We start from the raw sequence: 26,903 nt of genomic DNA, 5'->3' as shown, positions 1-26,903 counted from the left end.
TCAGCAGTAGATGTCAATGTGCTTACAAAGGAGGTTTGGCTCATTATGCCCTGTCCATAGAGAGGGAAACTGAAGCAAAGAGCGATGACTGGCCCAAGGTCTCCGACCAGACCCTGGTTTCCTGAGTCCTAGCCCTGGAGGTGCTCGCCAACCGTGCTGGCAGTGCGCCAGCCTCCGACTGCCGCAGTTCTTCCTTCTCTGCGGCCGAGAGACGCCTGGTCCCTGCCGCGGGAGCAGCACCAGCCCGGCGGGGGATGCGCGTTCCCCGGTGAGGGGACCCGACCGCTTCCCCACCGCAGGCTTCCTTGTTTTTTCCCATCCTCCCTCCCCTCCGGAGTCCCGCGCGGAGGCGTTAAGGCCGTGCGGCGCCGCCAGCTGCAGCCGCGACAGCCCGCGCGAGCCGTTCGCGCCCGCTGCTCCCGGGCCGGGCCACGATGACCAGCGGTCAGGAGTGTCAGGATGTGCAGGGCAGGTGAGCAGGCGGGGTCCAGGGCGCGCGGTGCAGCGGGGTCCTGGCGCCGGGCGCGACACGGGGGCCGGGCGCGGGCTGCACCTGGCTGCCAGGGGATGGGCAGGCGCGCTGCTCCCGGCCGCGGGAATGTGGGGCAGGGCAGCAGCCTGGGTACCAGGGACAAAGCGCCGCGCTCTCCGGCCTGCTCGCTCGCCGGGCCTGGGCGGCGGCTGAGTCGGGCCGGGACGCGGGAAGCCCGGGCGGCCGCCGGGATGGGATGCGGCAGGGGGCGGCCGCTGCACAGGGACAACAAAGGGCGCCATTGCCGGGCACGGGCAGGGGTGCTGTGCGCCCGCTGAGCTCCCCAGGGGAGTGTGCCAGGGCGGGCCGTCACCGGCCCCCTCCTCCGCCGAAACCCCGAGAAGCTGGCGGAATGGGAAGTGGAGGCCTCTCGGTGCAGCGATGCCTCCAGCCCTCCCAGGTACCAGCCTGCAAGGGAGAGATGGACAAGCCTTGCTGGAGGCTACCGCGAGTGTAAGGGCGGGCTGGTAGCAGGTTCAGCGCATGAGCCCGGCTGCCTGCCCAGAGCCACGGCTTGCATCTCACGGGAAACTGCCTCCCCCTCCGCCCAAGATTTCCCGTGTGATCTTGGGCAGGTCATTTAATATACCCCTTGCCTCACTTTTCCATGTGCAAAGTGGGGATAATAGCACTTCCCTACCGGGGGAGACAGATACACTCATAACTGCAAGACACATGCTCAGATCCTAAAGTGGTTGGCACCATATAATAACAGGGGGAGGGGAACAGGTGCTTCTGTGTCACTTTGTGAAAGTTAAAGATCTGAATTTCTTGAAAAAAAATTATCTTCTGACATGAGGTGCACAAAAGAAGTGCAGAACCAGATGACGTTTCTGATCAAAATATTTATTTTTAATTTACTGATTTAAAGAAAACATTCAAAGAAAAGTTCTTGAAAAAAACATTAAAATGAGTGTGCATGAAGGTTGCTTGTGATCCAGATTTTTAAGAAGCCCAAAAAATATGAACGTTTTATACATGTCCAAAGAAAGTTACAAATTTTCCCTCCAAAACAATTTCAGCCATTGTAGGTAGTTCAGTAATATATAGAATTCTCAATTTTTTTTTTATTATTCAGCATATAAAATGCACTTATCTGATGGGTTCTAAAAGCACACACAAAAGCTAAAACAATAAACAGCTCATAACAATGTCAAACTAAATAAACTCCTTCCCCCCCCATAGTTCTATATTCTCCCTAAGGGTATGTCTACGTCTGATCGGCTTGTAGTGGTCGATGCATCGGATCAATTTATCGTGTGTAGTGTAGACGCGATAAATCGATCCCTGATCTCTCTCCCGTTGACTGCTGAACTCCAGCAGTGCGAGACGCGGAAGCAAAGTCGACGCGGGAGCTGCAGCCGTCGATCTCGTGCTGTGAGGATGCGAAGTAAATAATTTTAATTCGATCTAAGATACGTTGACTTCAGCTACACTATTCTTGTATCTGAAGTTGCATATCTTAGATCAATTCCCCCTTCCCCCCCCAGCGTAAACCAGACCTTAGACTCTTCTTCTGTCCAGGCGTAGTAAGCATGAATACATGGATCAGCCTTGCAAATATTGTGATATGGGTTTCTTTCTGTGCTCTTTTATACCAACTTTTTTCTTACATTAATAAAAATGTTTCCCAAGTGGGGAGGGATAGCTCAGTGGTTTGAGCATTGGCCTACTAAACACGGGATTGTGAGCTCACTCCTTGAGGGGGCCACTTAGGGATCTGGGGTAAAATCAGTACTTGGTCCTGCTAGTAAAGGCAGGAGGCTGGACTCAATGACCTTTCAGGGTCCCTTCCAGTTCTATGAGATAGGTCTCTCTCTCTCTCTCTGTATATATATATAAAAGGGAGTTTAGTGCTGTCTAGTTTGTAAAATATAAGAACAAGTGTTTGCCTTGAGTAGTATTAACTTCAGCAATTTATATGCATAAACATTTAGCTTTGCCTGCAAAGCCTTAACCATAACCACTGTTTATCTGCAAAACTGTTTCAGTTTCTGTTCCAGTAGCAGCCAGAGGATCAGAGTAATAATCCTCTGGTTCATTTATTGAGCACACTGAGATGCATGAGGTTGCCTCAGAAGAATTCTGTCTGAAAATCCCTCTCCAATAGATAGTAAATGGCTGGTCTTGGGTAACAATCCATTATCTTGAGTTGCATCTCATTTTTTTCTTTGTTTAATTTTTCCTGTCTCTTTTTTCACTGGGGCATGTAACTGTTCAACTGAAAGGAGGTGTGGAGAAATAAAAAGGAAAGAATAGAAACTTTCCAATGAAGATTAGATCTTATTTACTAAAACCGATACTCAGAGTCCTTAATGTATATCAGTAGATGATAGGTAGCAGAATGTGAAAACCCATTGACCACCTTGAAAGTCCTAGGAAGAAACTATTTTATCTTGTATTAAAGAATCAGGGTAAGTATAGGAGCTGCTGGGGGACTACTAATGATTGTAGCTAAATGCCCAGTATTTATTGCCCATTGCATCAGATAAGCACAAGTAGCGGCAAGTAGTCCTGATCCACTGAATTCCAAACATAGGCCTGGATGAGAGAGGAGAGTCAGGAAGAGAATAAAAGTAGTGGATCCTGTGACATCTTGAGATGAAAAAGACCACCACTGCCTATAGCCACTTTCCAGGCTCCCAGGATTTATCTAACAGCAGCTTTTCTGCTAATAAAAGCACAAGCAGAAAGTGTCAGCGATCCATGTTCTGGCATTTTTCTGCTTAGTGTGAAGATAAAACTTAAGTAAATTACACAACCTCATTTACCTATTTATTATTCTACCACAGAAATAACTTAGAGTTTAAAATTTGAAAGCTGCTCATTACATAAAAATGTTTACTTGTACCTACAACGTTTTTACTGAACTACAGTTGCTTTGAGAAAAGACTGGAGGCCAATTTAAATGTTATGGGCATTGACACATTTTCAATAAAATACTCACATATCAAATTTTACATTGATACTGCCCTTCATTTTTCTGAGTTATCTACTTACATGTTGTGATGGAAAGTTTAAACTGCATTATAACATTTAGTGATGTGATGTGAAGAGTGCTGAAGACAGTCTACATTGTTTTTTTACAGTAAAGTTATTGTTGCTAATGTCCATTTTGCCTCTGCGTGACTAACCTGACACAGTGTCAGAAGACAAACAATAGACGGTGCAGAATTTTGTCAAGCTGCCAAAGTTCCGTTCACCAGAGAGCTTCAGCTTCAACAGACCATTAGGCTGGCCTGATTGGAAGGAGCAATTTGCATGTTTCCACATCAGAGAAGAGTGGGGAGGTGCAGTGTAGTTTTGTAGTCTATGGCCATGGGCAGGAAAGCTGAACATATCTTTAAATCCTTTGTCTTTGGAGGGGAGACCCACAAGAACAATTATGCTGTGCTGCTGGCTAAGTTTATGAGCTTTTTATACCTCACCGTAAGGTGGTTTATGGGTGAGCATGTTTCTACCAGCATGTCCAAAAATGTGAGGAGACTGGATTTTTTTATGAGAGGCTTGTATGGCATGGTAGAAAACTGTGACTTTGAAGACAAAAAGGGAAAAGCACATTAGAGACAGTAGTGATTGGCATTTTAGATAAGAGACTTCCAGAGAAACTGAAAGTGAAGAGAGACATCTGGAAATGAGTACACATCAAAATAGAGACCAGTGGCCACCAGAAAGTAACCTAGAGGAAGTGATTTACAAACAGAACCACTACAGGAGATATAATACAGCTGCAAAAAGCAGTTGTAATAAGTTCTCAAAGCAATGTGGAGTAAGCCCTGAGCAAAATCTAACTTTTCAGACTAGATGCACAAGATGTGGAAAATATCACAGTCCAAGAGGTGTTTCTCTGCTAAAGCAGCTAAATGCTGTAAATCCACAAAAATTGGACATTTTGCCACTCTCAGCCACATAAAGGCAGTATGGGAAAGGACTGCTGAGGGGACAACTACACAGGGAGCTTCAGTGAATCTCGGAGCCCCGGTTGACAGATTTGGGTTTGCAGGGCTGATGCTATGGGACTAAAAATAGCTGGGTAGATCAGGGGTTCTCAAACTTCATTGCACTGCGACCCCCTTCTAACAACCCCGAGGGGGGGGGAAGCAGAGCCCAAACCCCTCAGCCCTGGGTGGGGGGATTGGGGACTGCAGCCCAAACCCTGCCATCCTAGGTAGAGGTACAGCTCTGGCTTCAGATTCAGCCCCAGGTCCCAGCAACTCTAATGGTGGCCCTGGCGACCCATTAAAATTGAGTTACGACCCACTTTGGGGTCCTGAGCCACAGTTTGAGAACTGCCCGTGTAAATGTTTGGGCTTGGGTTGAAGCTTAGAAGGGGGCTGGACTTCAGAGCCCAAACTTTAGCCTGAGCCAGAGCTTCTGCACAGCTGTTTTTACTGCTGTAGTACGAGTCTGCAAACCTGAGTCTGTCAACCCAGGCTTTGAGACTCACTGTACTGTGTAGACATACCTTGTGAATCAAGAGCCATTTAGTCTTGGATCAATCACTTGTAATGACACAGAGCCTTCCTGGAGGGTGAAACTGAATATTTGTGGAAAGATTCTTCATTTTCAAATAGATTTGGATGCAGGTGTAACAGTCATATCAGAAGGGACTTGCAGTTATAGGGCTGAAACGAGCAGATGCTGGCCTAAACAGACTCAGCGGTATTTGAACTGCATTGGACAATTTTCCTCAGAAACAGTAGACAAAGACAAAAGCTCTAATTTTAATGTGTATGTGATTAGAGGATTGGAGGCTGACAATCTCCATTGTCTTAATATGGTTGCCATGATGGGTCTAGTGAGAAAGATGGAAGAAATTGATGGAATATTTGGTGATATTGAACTTTTAAAAGGAGATCCAGTAGAAATAAACTTAAGAGATAATGCTGAACCATATAGCATCCATATGCCCTGCAGAATTTCTATCCCATTACTTCATAAAGTAGAAACTAATTAAAGAGAATGGAAAAGAATGATATAATTGAGGAAATATATGAGCCCACTGTATGGTGCATACATACTGATGGTACCTATTATGAGTTAAAATGAGAATATTCAAATCTGTGTGGATCATAAAAGACTTAATGAAGCAGTAGTGATAGAAAAATATATCCTCCGAATACTAGAAGAATTCCTCCCTAAACTGGCACAAGCTGCTGTATTCTCCAAGCTAGATGCCTCAAGTGGTTTCTGGCAAATTCCTTTAGACTACATTCATTATGCTGCTTGGGAGATTTTGCTTTCAAAGATTACCTTTAGGGATTACCAGCCCTCCTGAAATTTTCCAAAGAAAGATGGCAGAGCTGCTTAAGAACATAAATGAGGTTGTCGTTTTTATGGATGACATTTTAAAAGCATACAGCTCATCATTGGGAGAACATAAAACCCTCAACACGTTCTGAGCTTAATCAATGAGTCTGTACTCAAGCTAAATAAAGAGAAGTGTGTTTTCTGCCTATACCAAATTGAATTTTTGGGACAGAAAGTAACCAAAGATGGAATTAGTCCTACCTTTGAGAAAGTAAAAACAGAGAAATGAATGTACCAGTACTGAGATACATACTGAGGATGGTAAATTATCTTGGTTGATACCTGCAAGATTTTTCTACAGTGAGAGAACCTCTGATAAACTAATAAGGTCCAATACATCCTGGCTGTGGGTACAAAATCAGAAAACTGCCTTCAAAAAGGAAAAAGAAGTGATCTCAACTGCTCTACTTTTAATGTTCTACGAAGTAAACAAACTATCAGTGGTCTGTGCTGGTGCCAGTAGCTGTGGCCTTTGTGGTGCATTCTGCTCTCGTACACTTGCAAAGCAGAAAAAGAATATGCACAGTTTGAAAAGGAATGCCTGGCAAGTATATGGGCATATAAGAACTTCTACAGATATCTGTGTGGATTGAGTTCCTTTAAACTGATAACTGACTGGAAACTTCTATCCTTATAACAGAAAGGACCAGTCACTTATCCCAGATCGATTATACTCATATCTCAAACCAATGACAATGCCTGTACCCAGTCCTGTAATAATCTAACTAAAGTTTATTAACTAGGAAAAAGAAACGAGTTATTTACAGACTTGAAACAGGAAATATACACACACAAATGAGTTGCAGGCTTAGATTTAAAAAGGAAATATAAACTTCTATTATAAGTGGCTCTATATGTCGTAGGGCTGACCCCTGCCAAACAGCATGGGGATCTGTTGCTTCTGTTTAGGAATCTTTGCCCCTGAGGCTGTGTTTCCACTACGGCCAGGATCAGTGCCCTGAGATGGATCCACTGGCGGTCGATTTAGCGGGTCCAGTGAAGACCCCTGTACTCTGCCCCCAACGAGAAGAGTAAGGTAAGTCGGGAAAGTTTCTCCTGTCGACCCATGCAGTGTAGAACCCGCGGTAACTCAACCTAAGTATGTCGACTCCAGGAATGTTATTCACGTAGTTGGAGTTGCATGGCATAGGTTGACTTACCACATAGAGTTAGACTTAGAGTCCAGACTTAGAGTCCAGATAGCATAAAGAGACCCCGTTTCTCCTTGTCATGGATATTTATCCCCTTCACCTCAAAATCTAAGCTGCTGGGATGAGTTCATGTGCATGCCTTCCCTTCCTGGAGTGATTTAGGAATGCCATCGACTAAGGCCTTGGCTACACTGGCGCTTTACAGCGCTGCAACTTTCTCGCCCAGGGGTGTGAAAAAAACACCCCCCTAAGCGCTGCAAGATACAGTGCTGTAAAGCGCCAGTGTAAACAGTGCCTCAGCGCTGGGAGTGCGGCTCCCAGTGCTGCAAGCTAAACCCCATGAGGAGGTGGAGTACATGCAGTGCTGGGAGAGCTCTCTCCCAGCGCTGGCGCTGCGACTACACTCACTCTTCAAAGCGCTGCCTCGGCAGCGCTTTGAAGTTTTGAGTGTAGCCATACCCTAAGTCTCTGTCCCTTGATGCTACACAATGTCTCCTTTGCCTTCAGTGGGCCATTTTGTATGCAGGACGAGCACTTTACCTTAATTAATTCTTCTTTTCCTGTTTACAGAGGTTTACAATGCAAACACTCAATATAACTTTATACTATGGGATACAGATATTATAAGTAGGATTAATGCATTCACCGTCCTACAAGCATTTCATAAAGTCTAAACAAATTCTTATAATGTCTGTTTTAACTATATTAACCCACAGATAAGCCAGACTGGTTCTCAGCTGTGCATTTGTCAGTGTTCAATGAGGCCTTGTGTCTTGGCATGAGCTGGGAGCTGGTCTGCAAGCATCACACCCAGATAATACACTGTTGAGACAGACGGTGGGGCTTTCAGCAGCTTTCAATATCTTCAGTTCATTGAGTCAACAATCAAAACTGAGCAACCTACAAATTGCAGATGCAGAACCAGGAGAAGAAGATTCACCAGTTCCACACCTCCCAGAGACAGCTGTTGCAAACAAAAGGCAGACTAGTCACCACTTTGTTACCTGCTCTGGTTGCATGGTTAAAAAACCCCATGATTTAGGGATGAGTAACAGTCCAAAATTTGTTTAGATTTAAAATTAGTTTGAAAAAATAGTTTTCTGGTTTTAAAATTGTTAAAATGCGGAAAAGAAAAAAGAGAGAGAGTTGGAAAGTTGAAATTGCATTATAGTGTTTAGTCAGTAGGTGGATTTTTGTGAAGAATATTGCAGCACATCTTTCCCTAGTGCTCAAGACAATCCACCCTTTTTTTTTACAATTAACTTGTTGCTAGTGTCCATTTCGCCTCTGTCTCTGTGTGGCTAACCTGACGTGTAACATAAAAACACTATATTAGATTTATAACAGTAGTAATCTATATTAAGAAAATGTCAAAAAAATTACATTTAAAAAACTGTCTGCCCCGCTTACCCTACTCTCCTCAGGAAAGCCTTGAATGATTAGATGATCCTTGCAGTTGGTCTGGCAGGTTAACAAATGTCAGCTTTGCCAGACCAAAGGGGGAAGTGAATTACAGATTTGAGGGCCCTCTGTTGAGAATACCCTATCACCAATTTAAGCTAGTAATTCTAGGGATCTTCAGCAAATGATGCCCAGTTGATCTCAGCTGCAGGTTAAAGCAATTAAGTCCTATTGACTTTTAGATAGTTAGGACTGAAACCATAAAAGACTCATAGGTCAATACCAACACCTTAAATTTTATCCAGAAATGAGTTGGGAGCGAGTGAAATATCCAGAGCATTGGTATGATCTCTTTTCATGAAATGCTTCTGAGTAAGCAAGTAACTGCTTCCTGCACTACCTGAATTTTTCCAAATGATATTCAGGTGGAGTCCTGTGTAGAGTGCTTTGCAATAATGCAATCTCTGAGACAAAAACATGGGTGTTAGTGGCTTGGTAGATAATGGCTAGCTAGTTCCAGGAGGAATTCCTTGTCAAGTGAAAAAAACAACAGGACTACCATTGTTATTTGGATGTCCAAAAGCAGCTCAAGATCCAGAAAAACTCCTGAACTGTGAACTTCAGTGATAGTAGAAGGGACACAATATTAAATCTGCCATTTTCTCTGAATGTTTCCTGAATTCTCCAGAACAGGCTTGTGCTCTCATCTCAAATGGACACTGGGAAAGCTGAATTACTACATGGCCTGGTTTTGACAAGAGAGACACATGGAGCTCTGTGTCATCTGTGTATTGATGGGTAGAGCAATCTAAATATCTCACTCTTTCCCCAGCAGCCTCTTAGGGTGAACAGTAGAATGGAGAAATTACAACATACACCTTTGTTGAACCCTATAAATGAGAGTACCTGAGGCTGATGAACAGTCATCTTGTAAAAACAGCAAAGTCCTTGCAAAGAGAAATGAATAGAGAGTCCCTTAAAGCAACTCCATTTAGCCCTGGCAACATCTGCAAATGCATCAACACCACCTCATGCTTAGAAGTATTAAAGTCAGCAGACAGATCTGGAAAAGTCATGTAGGTGTCTCATCTTTGTACATTACTGGAAGGAGGTTGTGCTGGTTTCAGTGGTGCACAATCTCTGAGCTATACCTTGGCTGAAACAGATTGAATAGGGTCAGGGAAATCTGAGGACATTAACAGGCCCAGGCTTTATTCTCAATCTCCTTCTCTTCTTATTCTTTGTTTTCTCCCAAGGCCGCCTCTCTTTCCGTGGCTTCAGTTACCACCTGTGTTTGTGGCGCTGTATAAATGCTCACTGCTACAGCTGCTATTACTACCAATAAACAGATATTTAATAATAATAATAGTGTGTTTTTTTAAACAATGGTAATATCTTGGAAAATTGAATTGAAAATCTGAATTGCGTACTCCATTCCTGGTGCTGCCTCAGGCTTTTTGCTCACTGGAGTAACACTCTTTTTGTGCTTGTTAGGAACTGTGTCTTTGTTTTTTCTGCACCAGTAAAGTAGTCATTTTTGTGACATACAGTGTGGTATTTTGATTATCTTCTTAACTAACAATTAAAAGACAGCATTGCAAATATGGTTCCTACTGCACTGTCTAAATACTTAAAAAAAAACACACAAAAAACGGACCCTGGAAAACAGTATTGTCTTTCATGGACGACCACTGCAACAAAGCAGAAAATCCCTAGCAGCAGTAATTGAGGAAGGAGGAAAGCCTGTGGTTTAGATTGTCCCTTGCGTTTTAAATAAATCAGTTTCCATTATGATATTGATTATATCAGCACAAATCAGACTTCTCTTTACTTGTAGTTATTTTAAAAAAATAGTTGGTCTATCATTTTTGTTTCTCAGTTTCTTGCACTCTGAGTATAACACAAAATATTGCACATATTTGCATTACAGAGGCATATCATACATATATGTATCAGGCATGCTTTGAGTAAAAAACTTTCTGACTGAAAGAAACCTTTGAAAGACTCTGCAGGAATTTTCTTCCTTCAGCATCATATGCAATCTTTATTTTTTTAAATAAAATGTTGCATTTAAGAATTATATTTTATGTGCTGATACAATTTTCCAAAAACCCAAATGACTAGAAGAAGCCTGAATGTGTTTTTTTTGAGAAGGCAGGTTATAACTGGGAAGGAACAGCTAGCAATTGTATATATAACAGTGCACTGTTTTTAATGCCAACCAGTAACTATAAATAGTAACTGGCATATACCAAAATTGGCTGCAAACAGAAAGTGGCATAACAACATATTGCACTATCTGGTTGTATATTAACAGACTTTGTTAATTTTTAATCTTATCTCTACAACATTAAGGGATATATGTAACTTAATTACAAGGGCCTGATTTTCACTGCATACTTAGACAAGAATTGTTGAAGAATTGATCTGATTAATTATATATTGTGATTGTGATCAGCAGTTTTAAATCTGTCATCACTCTTTAGTATGTGAAGAGTGTAGAAGCAACATGGAAGTAATATAAACACATTTGTGTAATAAATAAAAAATAGATCCTGCAAGTAATCAGATATATAGCAACGTATTTAAATTTCATGTTATCACTGCTGGGAATAATTTAATCATATAAGATGTAAATTCTGTCTTGACACATTATAAGATGACTGGTTAAGGAACTTCTTACTTGTAGTGATAGTCTTAAATTAGATGGATTGAGTTGGTGGATTTTTTTTGTAGGTAAACTGGAATTGTTTTATTACTGATCCAGCAAATAATGATGTTTCAACCTACCCACATACCATGTGATATTTATTGATTGCTTTCAATGGGCATATCTATAAAGTGCAGGGTAGTACAAGGTAGTGACGCACAAGGGAGAAAATGGAACAAATTTGGCAGGCTAGTTTTACTCTGAGGTCTTTCTCTTTGAAACAAAAATCTTAATTCCATCTGTTGTCTCATGCTTTCTGACTCCTCTAGTTGCTCTACATGGATTTTTGTGCTTTTTCTCTTCTCCTGTAGTTGATTTGCATGTATTCCCAGTAGAGTTTAAGTGGAATAATTTGTAAAAGGGGTATAGTGCTCTGCAGCTTGAGAGATAAGTCTGTGCATAGCTCTTGTGCCTGAAAAAGCACTTTGTTATATTTAGGAGGTTACTTTTACAGGTAGTCAGGAATTTTCAGCAGAAATATTTTTTGTAAGAAAATGCTAATTCATTGAAACCAAAACTGTTTCTGGGAAAGGGTTGGTTCTGACAAATCATCTGATTAAAAAAAAATTGAATATCAAACATTTGGAATTATTGAAACATCTTATTTTGACATTTTTGAAAAGTTTCATTTTTTCCTTTGAAGTGACTTTTCATTTTACATGTATATATTTTTTAAAAAGGTTAAAAATAGAGAAAGGTTAGAATTGAAATGAAACATTTTCATTTGACCTGATCAAAAAATCATTTTTGGACTATTGGTTTGTGAAAATTTTTGAGATTGTGACATTTCATTCTGATTTGTAACAGAAAATTTTTTCAAAATCCGGAAAATTCTCACAGCATGAGAAAACCATTTCCCACCCAGCTCTAGTTACTTTTTATACCAAGGACCTGAAGTCAATGGAGAGACTCATATTGACTGTGCTGGGAGTTTTGAAATTCCCATTGACTTTACAAGGAATTGGATCAGACCCCAAATGCTGGAAAGCTAATCTTCCAAATGAAGCAGCTTAAAAACAAACTCCAAGATAGCTTTGTGATGCACACCCATGTCTAGAGCTCCATGTTTTTTGCAAATACTGTACTCAGTAACATGAAATAAAACAAAAAACAACGTATAAAAGGAAAAAAAGCGAAAAAGTCACCCCACAGCAAGGCGAGCTCCGAAATGGATAAAATGTGTAAAACGCAAGCGTAACACCGACAGATCCCAGTCATCGGCAGGCAGGATTGAACCGGGGATCTCTGGAGCTTAGTGCATGAGCTGCTACAGCATGAGCTAAAAGTCAACTGGCTGTTAGTTAAGGCTGTAAGACTGGCTCATTTTCCCTCTCATTTTAAATAGTCTCGGTGCCACTAGATGGGACAGAACACCACACCCAGGAGGTGTGTGGGTTACATAAGGACAAAAAAAATCCCCCCAAAATAAAAGAAAAATTTATAAAAAAATAAAAATAGTTTCACAGGGCTCTACCTATGTCACAAGACCAACTGAGCAAGGCTGCCAAGTCTATTGTCTTAGGGAATCCTGTGCCAAGGTCCATCAAGTGTATTTGGCAGTTAGACAAATTGCTGTTAAAGCTACAGAGGGATCCCAAGGCCAGTACCAACTGTTAAGACAACCGTGCAAAGCCATAAGATTGATGACTCTGTAGCTGTAAAAATATTTAGAACAACTGCAAGGATTGGACACATCCTTCACGAAGGTCCCCTATAACTGAAGATTTGGTTTATCTCAACCAGTTGTGGAGGGAAATGAAAGAGTTTCAGACTTCCCTGCATCAGGGCAAGTATTCTTGGTCTGGAGGGTAAGAAACTGAGGTGTGATAGATAATTTTTGGGTACCCCATAAATGGAGTCTCTCTGCTTGGACCTTGAAACATCCCAACAACACACAGGCATGATAGCACTTGTTCATTGGTTTGCTCCTTGTGATTTGCAGCATGGAATCAGACCCACAAGTGAGTTTGAAGTTTCTTAACAGTTGATAATATTTGTAATTTGGTGCAATAAAAAAAGCAACACAATTGTTCTTCCAAAATATCTTAATGAGCCAAACCTAAAAATCAACACTGGCAGATATTGGTTAGCAGAATGCAGAGAGCTTAATGAACACATTGGGGCAGGGAAATCCGTGTATATCCTACTTCCATTTGAAAACTGACTCTCAGAATTAAGGGAACGCTGTTGAGGTTTTTGAGTCTTAAATTTGCATAATCAGAGAGTTGTTTCATTTTGTAGCACTGTCTGTAAGGGAGCCAGTGTGATTGTATGTTTCTCTGATATTTGAACCCAAAATTCACTGCGAGGCACACTGTGAACAAATCAGTGCACATACAGTAAGTACGTGCTTTCATAGTGTTACTTCATCAGTTTACTTTTGTGTGTCTTACTCTTTTTAATATATACTGTGTAGAGCTGGTCAAAAATATTAATGGTTTTTTGCAGTTTTTAAAAATCCTTTGACATTTTCTCTGAAAAAATTTGGTGTTTGTTTTCTTGTCTCCCCCAACCTATTTTCTCATTCTTCTTTTCCCTTCTTTTTCTTCTACTCCCCATTTTTTATTTATAGTAAAAAAAATAGAATAAGGAAGGCAACAGGAAGAGAAAGGGGAAAGAAGGACAATGAAAAATCAAAACCTGAAAAATTTCAAACAAAATGCAAATTTTCCATGAAAATTTTCATTTTGAAAAATAGGCAATTCTTCAAAGTTGTTTTCAAATTTTAAAAATTGACCAGTTCTGTTACTGAGCTATGTTGCAAGCAGTGATTGTAAAAAGACAAAAATAAAATGGCATCACATTACAAGACCTAGGTAAGTGCTATCAAAGGAAACAACAGTACAAGACATCAAGCCTCTCTCTAAATTACCTTCTCTTCCTTTATTTCCTTACCATACCAGAAACTGAGGAAAAGATACTAACATAGATTGGATTGAAGTGATACAAGACATTAATGAGAAGAAATTATACAGTAGAGTAGGTGTATGAACAAGGTATTAAATAGTATTAATGATAATTCATATGTTCTAGATTAATACTATAAGAAAACAGTAGGAAAAAGGCAGATTGTCAACTTAATTAGATGTGAATATGGAAATTAAAACACCTGTTGTTTGGATAAAGTGTAATAGATCAAGAAGATCTAATTAATGGTTGAAATTAAAGGAAAGAAAATGTGGTAAGTAGAAAGAAAAAGAATAAAAATGAACTTCAGACCATCAATCTGTCTGATTACAGTGAGGATTTAGTTTCTGCTAGAACATTATGCCTAGATGAAAGGTTTTCCTCACAGTGATACTAGGGGTGTTGTACTAGTGTTACTGGGAGGAGAATTTAATGATGATTATATAGTTCGGCACTGGGTTGCCAGATATTAGTATTGCCTTGTATTTTCTTACATTTTGAAGAGCTGTGTCGCATAATAGATTAATTCACAGGCTTTTCATCTTCAGAGACCTGACCCAACACAACTTGAGACACCATAAATGGTCCTGATTTTCAGAAAGTGCAAAATCATGCTCCTCTGCTCTATCTTGGATTGAACTTACAAAAATCACTTTTAAAAATTTTTGCCTTGGTTTCTTAGGTTACGCATAAAATTGAGTTTTTATCCTCATCCAGCCTTTATTGGATTTTGGTCTATATTATGTATTTTCATATAATTGGAAGTCTGAGCAAAAGGGAGGCCTTATGAGAGTTTTCCCACTAATTTCAGTGGAATCAGAATTTCAGCCCAGGTTTTTGATAGGATACACATTGAAAGTCAGGACTATAGTGCATCAGTTGCTTAATGGAGAAGTGCTGCTTGTTCTTCTCTTAAGGAGCTTGAAACAAACACTTCAAAAATGTTTGTACTTTTAAATGGTGTCAAAGTTAGAATCAGGACTCACAATTTGTCAGACCATTCTGTTTTATTAGCGCAGCGCTCCGCCAATAACACCCAGATAATGTGAGTGGCCATGCAAGACCCAAACAGTCTTATTTATACAGATAAAAGAGCAGGAATTAGACAAAGGGACAAAGAAAGCAAAACAGTAAAATTCACCAGGGGCATAGCATGCATATCCTATTTCCTTACTAACTCTTATCAATCTAAGGCTAATACTTCACCAATTGCCCTTTAATGGTGCAATTGTTCTATGTGAATGTCTGTATTCCTGACACTTGGATTGCAGCATTCCAACAGTTTTACTTAAAGGTACAGACAGCATTTCTTTAATCCTTTCTATTTTCACAATATAATTCATTCTACTTTCACAATCTCTCCTTTTGGTCAAGCGCACGCCATGACCAGCAATTACTGGGTTCCACAAATTAACTGTTCCTTATCTCTTTGTTCATCAGTGATATTCAAAATCATCATATTAGCACTCTGTTTTAGGGCAGTCATCTGGGTCACACAATTCTGGATACAACAGGAGATTAACTGAAAGCATACAAAAATCACTAAGATTCCAAACAGGATAGTTAGGGCTCCCTGAAACAACCAGTTTCCTATGCCAGAGAAATTGAACAGGTTACTTAGCCACTTCCATAAAGAACTCGACTCTTCATGGGGAAGATATGCGATTTGTTCTAAGTGGCTAGCGCGATCTATTACCTCATTGGTATTGTCAGGTATAAACACACAACATTCTTTTCCAATGAGAGCACAGGTCCCTCCTTGGCCGCCAGCACTATGTCCAATGCCTGACGGTTTTGGAGGGCCTCCTGTTGGATCGCCCCTGTTTCTTTGGCCAGGGTTTTTAAACTTTCTCTGGTTTCATTTGCCATTATTTTAACTACTGCTTGTAACCTCAGGAGCCTTTTTGCATAGTGTATTACTCTCCCAAGTGGGATAAAGGAACTGCCAATAACCTCTGCCCAGGTGTCATTACTGTTCCATATTGTGTTAAACGGACAAGGTCCTCCAGTGAGGTCTGGGGAATTGAATGGGTAGCCAGGACAGGAACACCAGTTTGAAAGTGGGCTGGGATGTGGCTGCAGACCTAGCATTTAGAAATAATAAGGGTCTGAGCTATCCACACTTGCTGCTGGATAAAAGAATTGTCATTGTGGACTCCCTAGACCTTAAGACACCAACACCGAGGAACAGAACCAGAGGTGCATGTTGGAGGCAGGGCCCTTCTGGTTCTGACAACCTCAACTGAGGGAACTGCAGTCACGGTTTTATGTCCATGTCATAAACAGATAGCTAAGGGTTAATGTTCTTTTACCTGTAAAGGGTTAACAAAGGGAATCAAACACCTGACCAGAGGACCAATCAGGAAACAAAACTTTTTCAAATCTGGGTGGAGGGAAGTTTTGGGTGTGAGTTCTTTGTTCTTTGTCTTGGTTCGGCTCTGAGAGTGATTTTTCTATCTCCAGGCTTTCTAATCTTCTGTTTCCAAGTTGTAAGTACAAGGATAGTAAGACAATAGGTTTATATTGTTTTTTTGTATTTACATGTGTGTAGTTGCTGGAATGTGTTAAATTGTATTCTGTTTGGATAAGGCTGTTTATTCATTTTTATTTTAAGCAATTGACCCTGTATATTGTCACCTTGATACAGAGACCATTTTATGTCTTTTTCTTTCTTTTTAAGACCTACCTGTTTGAGTGTTTTTCACTGGTTAAGGCTAAGAAACGAAGGGAGGGGGAAAATCTCTTTGTGTTAGATTTACTAAGCCTGACTTTGCATACCCTCTGGGTGAGGGGGGAGAGAGATTAGATCTCTCAGTACTTGTATTTCAAGGACTTGAAGCAGGGAATCTCCCAGAGTACCCAGGGCGGGGAAATCTGGGAGGAGGTAAAGAGGGTGGAATCCCTTTGTTTAGATTCATGGAGCTTGAATCTGTATATCTCTCCAGGAACCCAAGGAGGGAACACCTGGAGGGGAAGAGGGAGAAAGGAAGTGGGTTATTTCCCTTTGTGGTGAGACCCAGGGCATCTGAGTCTTGGGGGTTCCCCAGGGAAGGTTTTGGGGAGACCAGAGTGAGCCAGACACTGGAATTCTGGCTGGTGGCAGCGATATCAGATCCAAGCTGGTAATTAAGTTTGGAAGTTTCATGCTAGCTTCTCATGTTCTGAACTCTAAGGTTCAGATCTGAGTAGGAGAGTTATGACAGTCCACTAGGCAGCAGGTGCTAGGCTCACTACTGCTTCTTCCTGGGCCTTGCTTTATGTAGTCGTCTGCTTCCGGCAACCCTTACGAGAGTGTAGATTGTAAAGTATTGCAGGCTGTTCCTCTACGTCTTCTTCTGGAGTCAAAATTGACTCTGCGTGGTCCTGAGGTGATGATTGGTTCACTGGTGGTGGTGCATTCTTACACTGCGAAGCATGTATCCACTCTGAGATGCCAGACAGTTTAACAGCCATCGGTGTAGTAAGCACTGCCTGGTTATTCTTTGATGTTCTTTAAGTCTCTTTACTACTTCTTCCTTGACTCTGGCTATAATAACAATGGCCTTCACACCTTATCTTTTCCTGATACATACATTCCTCATTCACACAAATAGATTGAGAATACAAACAGTAGTATTTTATATCAAGCAAAAAAAAAAGCATTGCAAATTAAACCTTGCTAAGCTTTACAATTGATAACCAAGACAATTTACATTGAGACCCAGGCCTTCAATGTTTCTCTAATTTACTTAACATAGACACAATAGAGAATCCTGTCTCTTAGTAACTAAATCTTAAAGAGTTAAGAGAGGGCCCAATTTGTAATGCATATGGGAAAACAGAATCTTATAGTCCCGGGGGGTCATTTCTTTCTGCTATTTAAAAAAGTGGCTAGCAGGATTAAATCAAATTATACTTTAATTCTTATGGGACATTATAAAATCCTGCTCCTACAACATATCCCCCTTTTGACACTAAGATTATTAATAGCTAGTGTCACTTCTTATTTAGTCCGCGTAATAGAAAATACTGGGAGGTGATATGGGCCTGTGGCTTTAGCTTTGCATACACTTATCCAACAGCACATTTTAAACATTGCAATTAAACACATACAATTTAAAACCAAGCACAATTAGGGGTAGTAACATTAGTATGCTAGTAGTTGTGAGAGACCATCCAGAAAATATGTTATGTTATACCAATGGTAAGCTGTTATGTCTTTCTGTAGTGGCAATTCTTAACATGTCCCCATTTGCGTGTATAATGTGAATGGTCCAGTTTTCCACATTTTTTTTTCTAGGAACTATGTTACCTTTTTTACCTTTTAACGGATGATTGGTAACTGTTTGCTATTCAATGCCAAGATTGATAGAGAACTCAGCTAAATCAGTGCTTACAGTAAGCTGAGACTTTCTTTTGTTGTTGTTGTGGCAAATAGTGAATGTGATTATATTATATTACATTTACATTTGTGTTCTGGTGGGTTACTAACACTTTTTAAACAATTTCCCCCAAGAATTAACACATACACATAGCCCATTATACAGTACTTTGGTCTCATTATTAATTTTATTTCACATACAGGATTCTAGTGAGATGTCTTTACTACAGGGCTTTGGAGCAACAGGCATGGATAAGCATACCCACTTTGTACAACCTGTAGTGTTCAATAGTTTCCCTTTCTCCACAGCCCACTGGCTTGAGGTCCAGGACAGCCAGAAAGATCCCAGGTGCAATCTGGGGAGTGGGCTAACTGGAAAAAGGGCCCATTTTCCCTTCAGAATGGCTGCAAAGAAACCAAGAATTCTTTCTCTTTAACATGGTCCTTTTAAACATTTTCCACAAAGTTTAACTGCTTAATTCTCTTCAGCCTCTGTAGAGTTAACTTTTCACTCTCTTTTCTTAAATCACTTGTTTATGTCCCAAAATGACACCTTTATCACCTCAGATTTCACCATTTTAAGTATTGTTCCAGGGGTTCATACCTGCACTTACTGCTTTTCTTACCCCTGACACTATTCCCTTAGGGCTTTCAACCTGTTTCTTTATCTGTTGCTTGCCTGCTTGTCTGGGCCCGATACTGCTTTTCTTTTTCTTTTTTTTTTTCAATGAACCGTTTGTGAGTGATATTGTGGTCATTTCACAATTTTGAAAGAAATGTTCAAGGAACGGGACCAGGAAGGGTGGGGGCTAGTTGAGGAGCCCACCCTCCTTGCTGAATTGGTAGTGGAACACTAAAGAATCAGTTTTTGAGGCAGACAACAAAGGGGAACAGAACAAGGGGCTTTTTGTCCTTTTTACAATGAGAGGGGAGTATGAAGGGGGTTGGATCGATCCGGGGTTTGGAGAACGGGGTAAAGGGGAGCGCTCAATCTGGTGGTGGGAGAGGAGGCTTTTAATAAAGCTTTTAACTTATTATTTGAATATTTGAGAGAGGCGAGTTTTGATTTTGTCCACCTATGATTTGCCTCTTGCCACCACTGCATGAAACAATTAACCTCTCCTTTAGCCAATTTAGTTTTAGGTTGGCTGAGTTTGTCCTTTAAGACGTCCACTCAGTCTTTGTTTCAAGATTTTAACAGTGGCCACTGAATTTTGGGATCCCCCTGAGTTAGCCTAGACCATTTTTCCAGAAATTTACAGGAGTCTGGACCCTTTTTACAGGAGTCCGGACCCATCCTAAATACATAAAATGAGCCGGCGTTCATTTAGGGAACGGTCCCGACTTAAGATTTCTGGTTACCAATACAGGAGGACTTCACACACCAATCACACAAGAAGGAAATTCGGGTTCGTCAGAGCGATGCCCAGTGCAACACACAAAAGGAGCCCACAGGCTACTGCCTCAGTCGCCCTTGCTTTCACACCAGGGGTTTTACCCAAAGTGCGGTGCGGCTGCGATTGTGCAGATTCCACTCGCTCAGACCGTGGGGACAGGAACCCCTTGGTCGGCCTATCCCCGGACGGAGACGGCACCCAGACTCAAACACTCCACAAGAGGACAGATAGACACAGAGATAGGACAGTCCTCAGTCCGGACAAAACACAGAAATAATTACCTGACCAGATTCCTGATGTCAGATCCCGGGATCCCTACCAGAACAGAGTGGGAACCAACAGGTTCAATGGCGTAGACCTCACTGTGGCTGTGCGCCTTTCCGCTCTAGTGGAGGACCGCTCGGGCCAAATGCCCAGGTGCCGGCTATCACGGTCATCCTACAAAAACGGTCAGGAATCACACAGCCCCAGTGAAGACGGTTGCCATCTTGGTGGAACCTCCAAATTGTCAAAAGTTAGAATCAGGACTCACAATTTGTCGGACCACTCTGTTTTATTAGCGCAGCGCTCCGCCAATAACACCCAGATAATGTGAGTGGCCATGCAAGACCCAAACAGTCTTATTTATACAGATAAAAGAGCAGGAATTAGACAAAGGGACAAAGAAAGCAAAACAGTAAAATTCACCAGGGGCATAGCATGCATATCCTATTTCCTTACTAACTCTTATCAATCTAAGGGCTTGTCTACATCAGAAAGTTGCAGCGCTGGTGAGGGAGTTACAGCGCTGCAACTTGGGAGGTGTACACATCTGCAGGGCACCACCAGCGCTGCAACTCCCTGTTTGCAGCGCTGGCCGTACTCCCGTTTTGTCTCGGGTGTAGAGGATCCAGCGCTGGTGATCCAGCGCTGGTAATCAAGTATAGACACTCACCAGCGCTTTTCTTGACCTCCGTGGAATAAGCAGGTATCCCAGCATACCTGAGGAAGCCTCTGGTAATCAAGCTGGTCTCCTTCCCCGGCTTGCTCTCGCGTTCCCCGAACCCCGAGCAAGCAGGTCTCCTTCCCTGAGGTTTGCTGGGTGGTTCCGGGAACGCGAGAGCAAACCGGGGAAGGAGAGCAGCTTCGCCGCGGTTTGCTCTCGCGTTCCCCGAAGCACCCTGCAAACCGCGGGGAAGGAGACCTGCTTGCTCGGGGGGTCGGGGAACGCGAGAGCAAGCTGGGGAAGGAGAGCAGCTTCGCCGCGGTTTGCTCTCGCGTTCCCCGAAGCACCCTGCAAACCGTAGGGAAGGAGACCTGCTTGTTCGGGGAACGCGAGAGCAAACCGCGGCGAAGCTGGTCTCCTTTCCCGGTTTGCTCTCTCGTTCCCCGAACCCCCGAACAAGCAGGTCTCCTTCCCTACGGTTTGCAGGGTGCTTCGGGGAACGCGAGAGCAAACCGCGGCGAAGCTGCTCTCCTTCCCCGGCTTGCTCTCGCGTTCCCCGACCCCCCGAGCAAGCAGGTCTCCTTCCCTACGGTTTGCAGGGTGCTTCGGGGAACGCGAGAGCAAACCGCGGCGAAGCTGGTCTCCTTTCCCGGTTTGCTCTCGCGTTCCCCGAAACCCCTTGAAGCCGCCCAACAGCGCTGCAGTGTGGCCACATCTAACACCACTAGCAGCGCTGGTTGCTGTAAGTGTGGCCACTCTGCAGCGCTGGCCCTATACAGCTGTACTAATACAGCTGTAACAACCAGCGCTGCAAAATTTTAGATGTAGACATGGCCTAAGGCTAATACTTCACCAATTGCCCTTTAATGGTGCAATTGTTCTATGTGAATGTCTATATTCCTGACACCTGGATTGCAGCATTCCAACAGTTTTACTTAAAGATACAGACAGCATTTCTTTAATCCTTTCTATTTTCACAATATAATTCATTCTACTTTCACAATGGTCTTCATCATTTCATGTGATTTTAATGTATTTTGAACTTACTGAGATGTAGAAGTATGGATACCAAATAAAGCATTAAAAAGGTAACATAGCTTTAGACTCTGGTACTGCAAACACTCATACATGTGAATAACGTGATGCATTGTTATCAGTGTTGTAGCCATGTTGGTTCCAGGATATTAGAGAGACAAGGTTGGTGAGATAATATCTCTGTGTAAGTTTGAAAGCTTGTTGGTCCAATAAAAGATATTACCTCAGCCACCTTGTCTCTATAACTTTATATGAGATACTTAGAGTGAGTTCAGTGGGTCTACTCATATGCATAGTTACTCATGTGCCTTAGACCCTGGACCTGCAAACTCTTGTGCTCATGCTTAAGTAGTTTAATTGAAGGTAAGTGAGTCATTCTGCTGTCGTTAATGGGCTTACTCACGTGTTTAAGGTTAAGCATGTGTTTGAGTGTTTTCAAGAATGGAGTCTTAGTTTATAATACATTTGCTGTCCTTTGGATACCCCAACAAATAATGACATTGTGTTTTGAGTTAGTTTTTCCCATTATATTATAAGATAGCTACATTCTGCCATTTCGTATGCAGATTCATAATGTTCCAGTAAAAATAAATGTTAAAGAAAATTTGTATACTGTGAAAGTTATTATTAAAACACTGAAGTATTTTTGACATGGATTGGGTTACCTCATAATCCTTTGTACTTTTTTCTCTTCATAATAGTCAACACCCAAACTAGTTGTTCTTTCTACTGTCTTTATGTCTGATCCTGCAAATCCTTACAAGAATAGACCTTACTTATGCAAGCATTTCCCCAGTGTGACTATGGACACAGAGTCATTATGTGTAAGGCCAAAAGGGACCACCAGACCATCGAATCTGATGTCACAGGGCACGTAACAGTACCCAGCTACCCGACACCAAGCCCACAACCAGAATTAGAACAAAGTTTTACGGCCAAGGGGAGGCTAAACTATTCTGTGCAGGCTTGTAGAATTACTCTTCAGATTTTCAGGGTATTTAGCTAGTTATTTTTCATTTTGATTTTTGGGTTTACATTTAAAAATATTTCTTCTTAAATATGTTGCAGACTGGTCACTTGTTGGTTGTAGTAATAGAATATGGCAAAATGTTAACATACATTACTGATGTACCAATCATTTTGTCTTCCAGTGGTGATGATGTTTCCTCTTTAAAAGCAAAAGGTACAGTAACTTTTCAAAATATGCAGTAGTTTCAAATGGATTTGTTATTAGATTATCAACTCTGTTGAACACGAATCTCAGTCTGATTAACCAAACTACATTTATTTTGTATCTCATTAGTTTCATGAATAATAATTTGTGGGGTTTGTTTGTTTTCTTTTATTTATATTTTTCTCAGATCCATCATGTATTCCTTTCATGTTATTTATAAAAGTATCGTGATTAGAGGAAAGGTAATCATGCATTTATAATTCAGTATGATGTTTTTGTCTAACTTCTGTGTATCACATTTAAAGCATGAATTATTCATATAATGCCAAATACTGCAGTTAACGGGTATTTTGTGTGAGATAAGGTATGGCTGAATTTGACCTGTAGCGCCCTTACAATTTCAATTATAGTAAATGTGTGAAAAGAAACTATGACATAGCTTGAAATTATGATAGCTACAATAAAGTCAGGATGATCTGTACAGATGCTCTTATACATCTAAATTCTTGTATGCTCTTAATGACCCCAGTGTGAACTAAGTTCCTTTGTTTAATGCACATCTTCATTTTACTCCCCCATATAACACAGTTCCATTGCCTATCATAGAATATCAGTGTTTGAAGGGACCTCAGAAGGTCATCTAGTCCAACCCCCTGCTCAAAGCAGGACCAATCCCCAGCAGATTTTTGCCGCAGATTCCTATAATGGCCCTCTCAAGGATTGAATTTACAATGCTGAGTTTAGCAGGCCAATGCTCAAATCACTGAGCTATCCCTCCACCCCAGGAAGTCAGACTAGATGATCACAATGATCCCTTCTGGGCTTGTAATCTCTGAATTGCTTCCTCTTTTTGTTGAATGTACTATGGTAATGAGTAGGGGAATCAGTAATTCTGCTGTCATGGCACGAGTGCGTGGCTGTGAAAGAAGAGTGACCAGCCTCCTCCAGAATGATTCTAGATAATTATGCATCACGTTCTCTGTTCTCTAGTGGCAGGCATGGTGACAGAGTGGGTGACCACGACCTTTCCTCCCTCTCCTGGAGCTGTAATATGTCAGTGCCACTTCTCACTGATCTTCAGCACCTAGGATTGAGAGCCCCAAATTTACTACTGGTTACACACCGTGCATTTTCTGGTGACATAATTTTATGCTTTCCTTAAGCCACTGGACTGACAGAATTTCAAAGGGTACATTCAATAGTGAAGAAGTCTTTTAAAAGGAGAGTGAAGATAATTCAATAAGTATCAATTTACAAGGGTAAATTGTAGGCAGTAGTCAAATTCTCTGCTTCCTGAAAAATTAAAAGAAAGTCTCAAAATAACTGAAGTCACAAGTGCAAGCTTTTAACTTCTTGATTGTTTTTAGTTGTTCCTTGAGGAAAATTATCTTTATGAGAGGAAAAAGGAATAGGTAGAGTTAGAATAACAAGGACAGCAGTATAATTAATTACTAAACTATGGAGTCTGTGAGAGAAGGAAATAGGAATTTACTGTCAAATCATTTCAATAATTCATCCACAGGTTTACTCGCCCCAAATTTCATGAGCCATCTGATCTGGTTATGGCCAGATGCTGTGCCAAAAGAAGCATAATGTGTGCCCACATTCCCTACTTTAAACACACATCAATCCATAGGATGAACGGAGTTATACTTTCGAAAACAAAAACTGGGACACTTTTATGACTAATTTTTTAGGGTTACAAAACTCGTACAAAAGTGCACTCTTTTTAAATATGTGCTGACGTTGCTATTGCCAGCTCCTAACTCAGCAGCAATGTGTGTATTTCTCAAGTGGGAGGATGTTTTTCAGTAATCCGGTGTTCTGAATAAGTTTGTCATGAAACACTGGACCAGTGTCATTAATAACCATTTTGAGCAAAAGATTGATTTTCATAAAGTCATTTAACATTTGTCTGAACTCCAAACTGTTCATCACAATTAATATTGTTCCTGGTAAACACAGAGCGTATTCTTGAAGAAACATTTTGTAGTTATTAAAAAAACCAAAGCATTTTGACTGATGAAATGAAAAGCCAAAACATTTTGTGTGTCCCAGAAGAAGTTCTTGGGACAGTAGGATATCATTTGAAAAACCAGGACTGTCCTGGTGAAACAGGACACTTGGCTACTTTATGTAAGATTACGCTATCATGTATTCACGTCTCCAGGTAAATCTATGTCCTTGTAAGGAGGAGAGGATGGAAGATAATAAAATAAGGGCAGGATCTGATAAGAAACAGTCAAATGAAAAAGAGTCCCCTTCAATTTCATCATATCATGGCAGGCAGCTAAAAAGTGACAAGTTTTTAAAGTGCTTATATACAAATGTTAGAAGTCTAAACAATAGGATGGGTGAATAGAGTGCCTCATATTAAATGAGGATATTGATATAATAGGCATCAGAAAAACTTGGTGGAATGAGAATAATCAGTGAAACACAGTAATACCAGGGTACAAAATATATTGGAAGGACAGAATCATAGAATATCAGGGTTGGAAGGGACCTCAGGAGGTCATCTAGTCCAGCCCCCTGCTCAAAGGAGGACCAATTCCCAATTAACGAAATCATCCCAGCCAGGGCTTTGTCAAGCCTGACCTTAAAAACCTCTAAGGAAGGAGATTCCACCACCTCCCTGGGTAACCCATTCCAGTGCTTCACCACTCTCTGAGTGAAAAAGTTTTTCCTAATATCCAACCTAAACCTCCCCCACTGCAACTTGAGACCATTACTCCTTGTTCTGTCATCGGGTACCACTGAGAACAGTCTAGATCCATCCTCTTTGGAACCCCCTTTCAGGTAGTTGAAAGCAGCTATAAAATCCCCCCTCAGAGTAGGTTGTGTTGGTGGGAGAGTGGCATATGTGAAACAAAGTGTAGAATCTAATGAAGTAAAAATCTTCAATGAACCAAACTGTACCGTAGAATCTATATGAATCGTAACTCCATGCTCAAATAATAAGAATATAGCAGTAGGGATATATTACCAACCACCTGACCAGGATGGTGATAGTGACTGTGAAATGCTCAGGGAGATTAGTGAGGCTATAAAAATAAAAAAATAATAATGGGGGATTTCAGCTATCCCCATATTGACTGGGTACATGTCACCTCAGGATGGGATGCAGAGATAAAGTTTCTTGACACCTTAAATGACTGCTTCTTGGAGCAGCTAGTCCTGGAACCAACAAGAGGAGAGGGAATTCTTGATTTAGTCCTACATGGAGCACAGGATCTGCTCCAAGAGGTGAATATAGCTGGACCACTTGGTAATAGTGACTATAATGTAATTAAATTTACTCCTCATAACACAAGAACTAGGGGTCACAAAATGAAATTAATAGGAAGCATGTTTAAAACAAACAAAAGGAAGTATTGCTTCACACAACACAGTCAACCTTTGGAACTCTTTGCCAGAGGATGTTGTGAAGGCTAAAACTGTAACAGGGTTCAAAAAAGAACTAGGGTACGTCTACACTACCCACCGGATCAGTGGGTAGTGATCAATCTATTGGGGATCATTTTATCGATCCCCGATCACTCTGCTGTCGACTCCGGAACTCCACCGTGGCGAGAAGTGGAAGCGGAGTTGATGGGGGAGCGGCAGTGGTCATGTAGCTGAAGTTTTGTATCTTAGGTCGACACCCCCCTGTAGTGTAGACCTAGCCCTAGATAAATTCATGGAGGATAGGTCAGTCAACGACTATTAGCCAGGATGGGCAGGGATGGTGTCCCTAGCCACTGTTTGCCAGAGGCTGTGAATGGGTGACAGGAAATGGATCACTCAATGATTACCCGTTCTGTTCATTCCCTCTGGAACACCTTGCATTTGCCACTGTCTGAAGACAGGATACTGGGCTACATGGACCTTTGGTCGGACCCAGTATGACTGTTCTTATGTTCTTATATGTATGTTCTTAGCTGTGTGCTAAAGGCTGCCGGGCCCGTGCGGGGGGTCCAAGTTCCTGGCTGCCTGGCCACTCGGCACAGCAGGGTCCAGGC

General features: G+C 41.5%; 1 protein-coding gene across 3 annotated transcripts in view; it reads left to right on the top strand.

Annotated features, from left to right (window-relative positions):
• The first annotated feature begins 213 nt into the window (after positions 1–213).
• LOC127057196 (NACHT, LRR and PYD domains-containing protein 1b allele 5-like) overlaps positions 214–26,903 on the top strand; it is a 48,035-nt gene continuing 21,345 nt past the window's right edge. For 2 of the 3 annotated variants that reach the window (XM_050965998.1, XM_050965997.1), the window contains exons 1-2: positions 214–472; positions 22,880–22,911. In XM_050965998.1, coding sequence (XP_050821955.1) covers positions 435–472; positions 22,880–22,911 — 70 coding nt within the window. In that variant the 5' untranslated portion in view covers positions 214–434. The remainder of the gene's footprint in view (positions 473–22,879; positions 22,912–26,903) is intronic. The other variant, XM_050966000.1, reaches the window with a different exon arrangement.

This window comes from Gopherus flavomarginatus, chromosome 8 (assembly GCF_025201925.1).
Source record: "Gopherus flavomarginatus isolate rGopFla2 chromosome 8, rGopFla2.mat.asm, whole genome shotgun sequence".
In the NCBI taxonomy this organism is placed as follows: Eukaryota; Metazoa; Chordata; order Testudines; family Testudinidae; genus Gopherus; species Gopherus flavomarginatus.
Note: the sequence above shows the minus strand (reverse complement) of the source record. Positions and strands in the feature narration are given on the sequence as shown.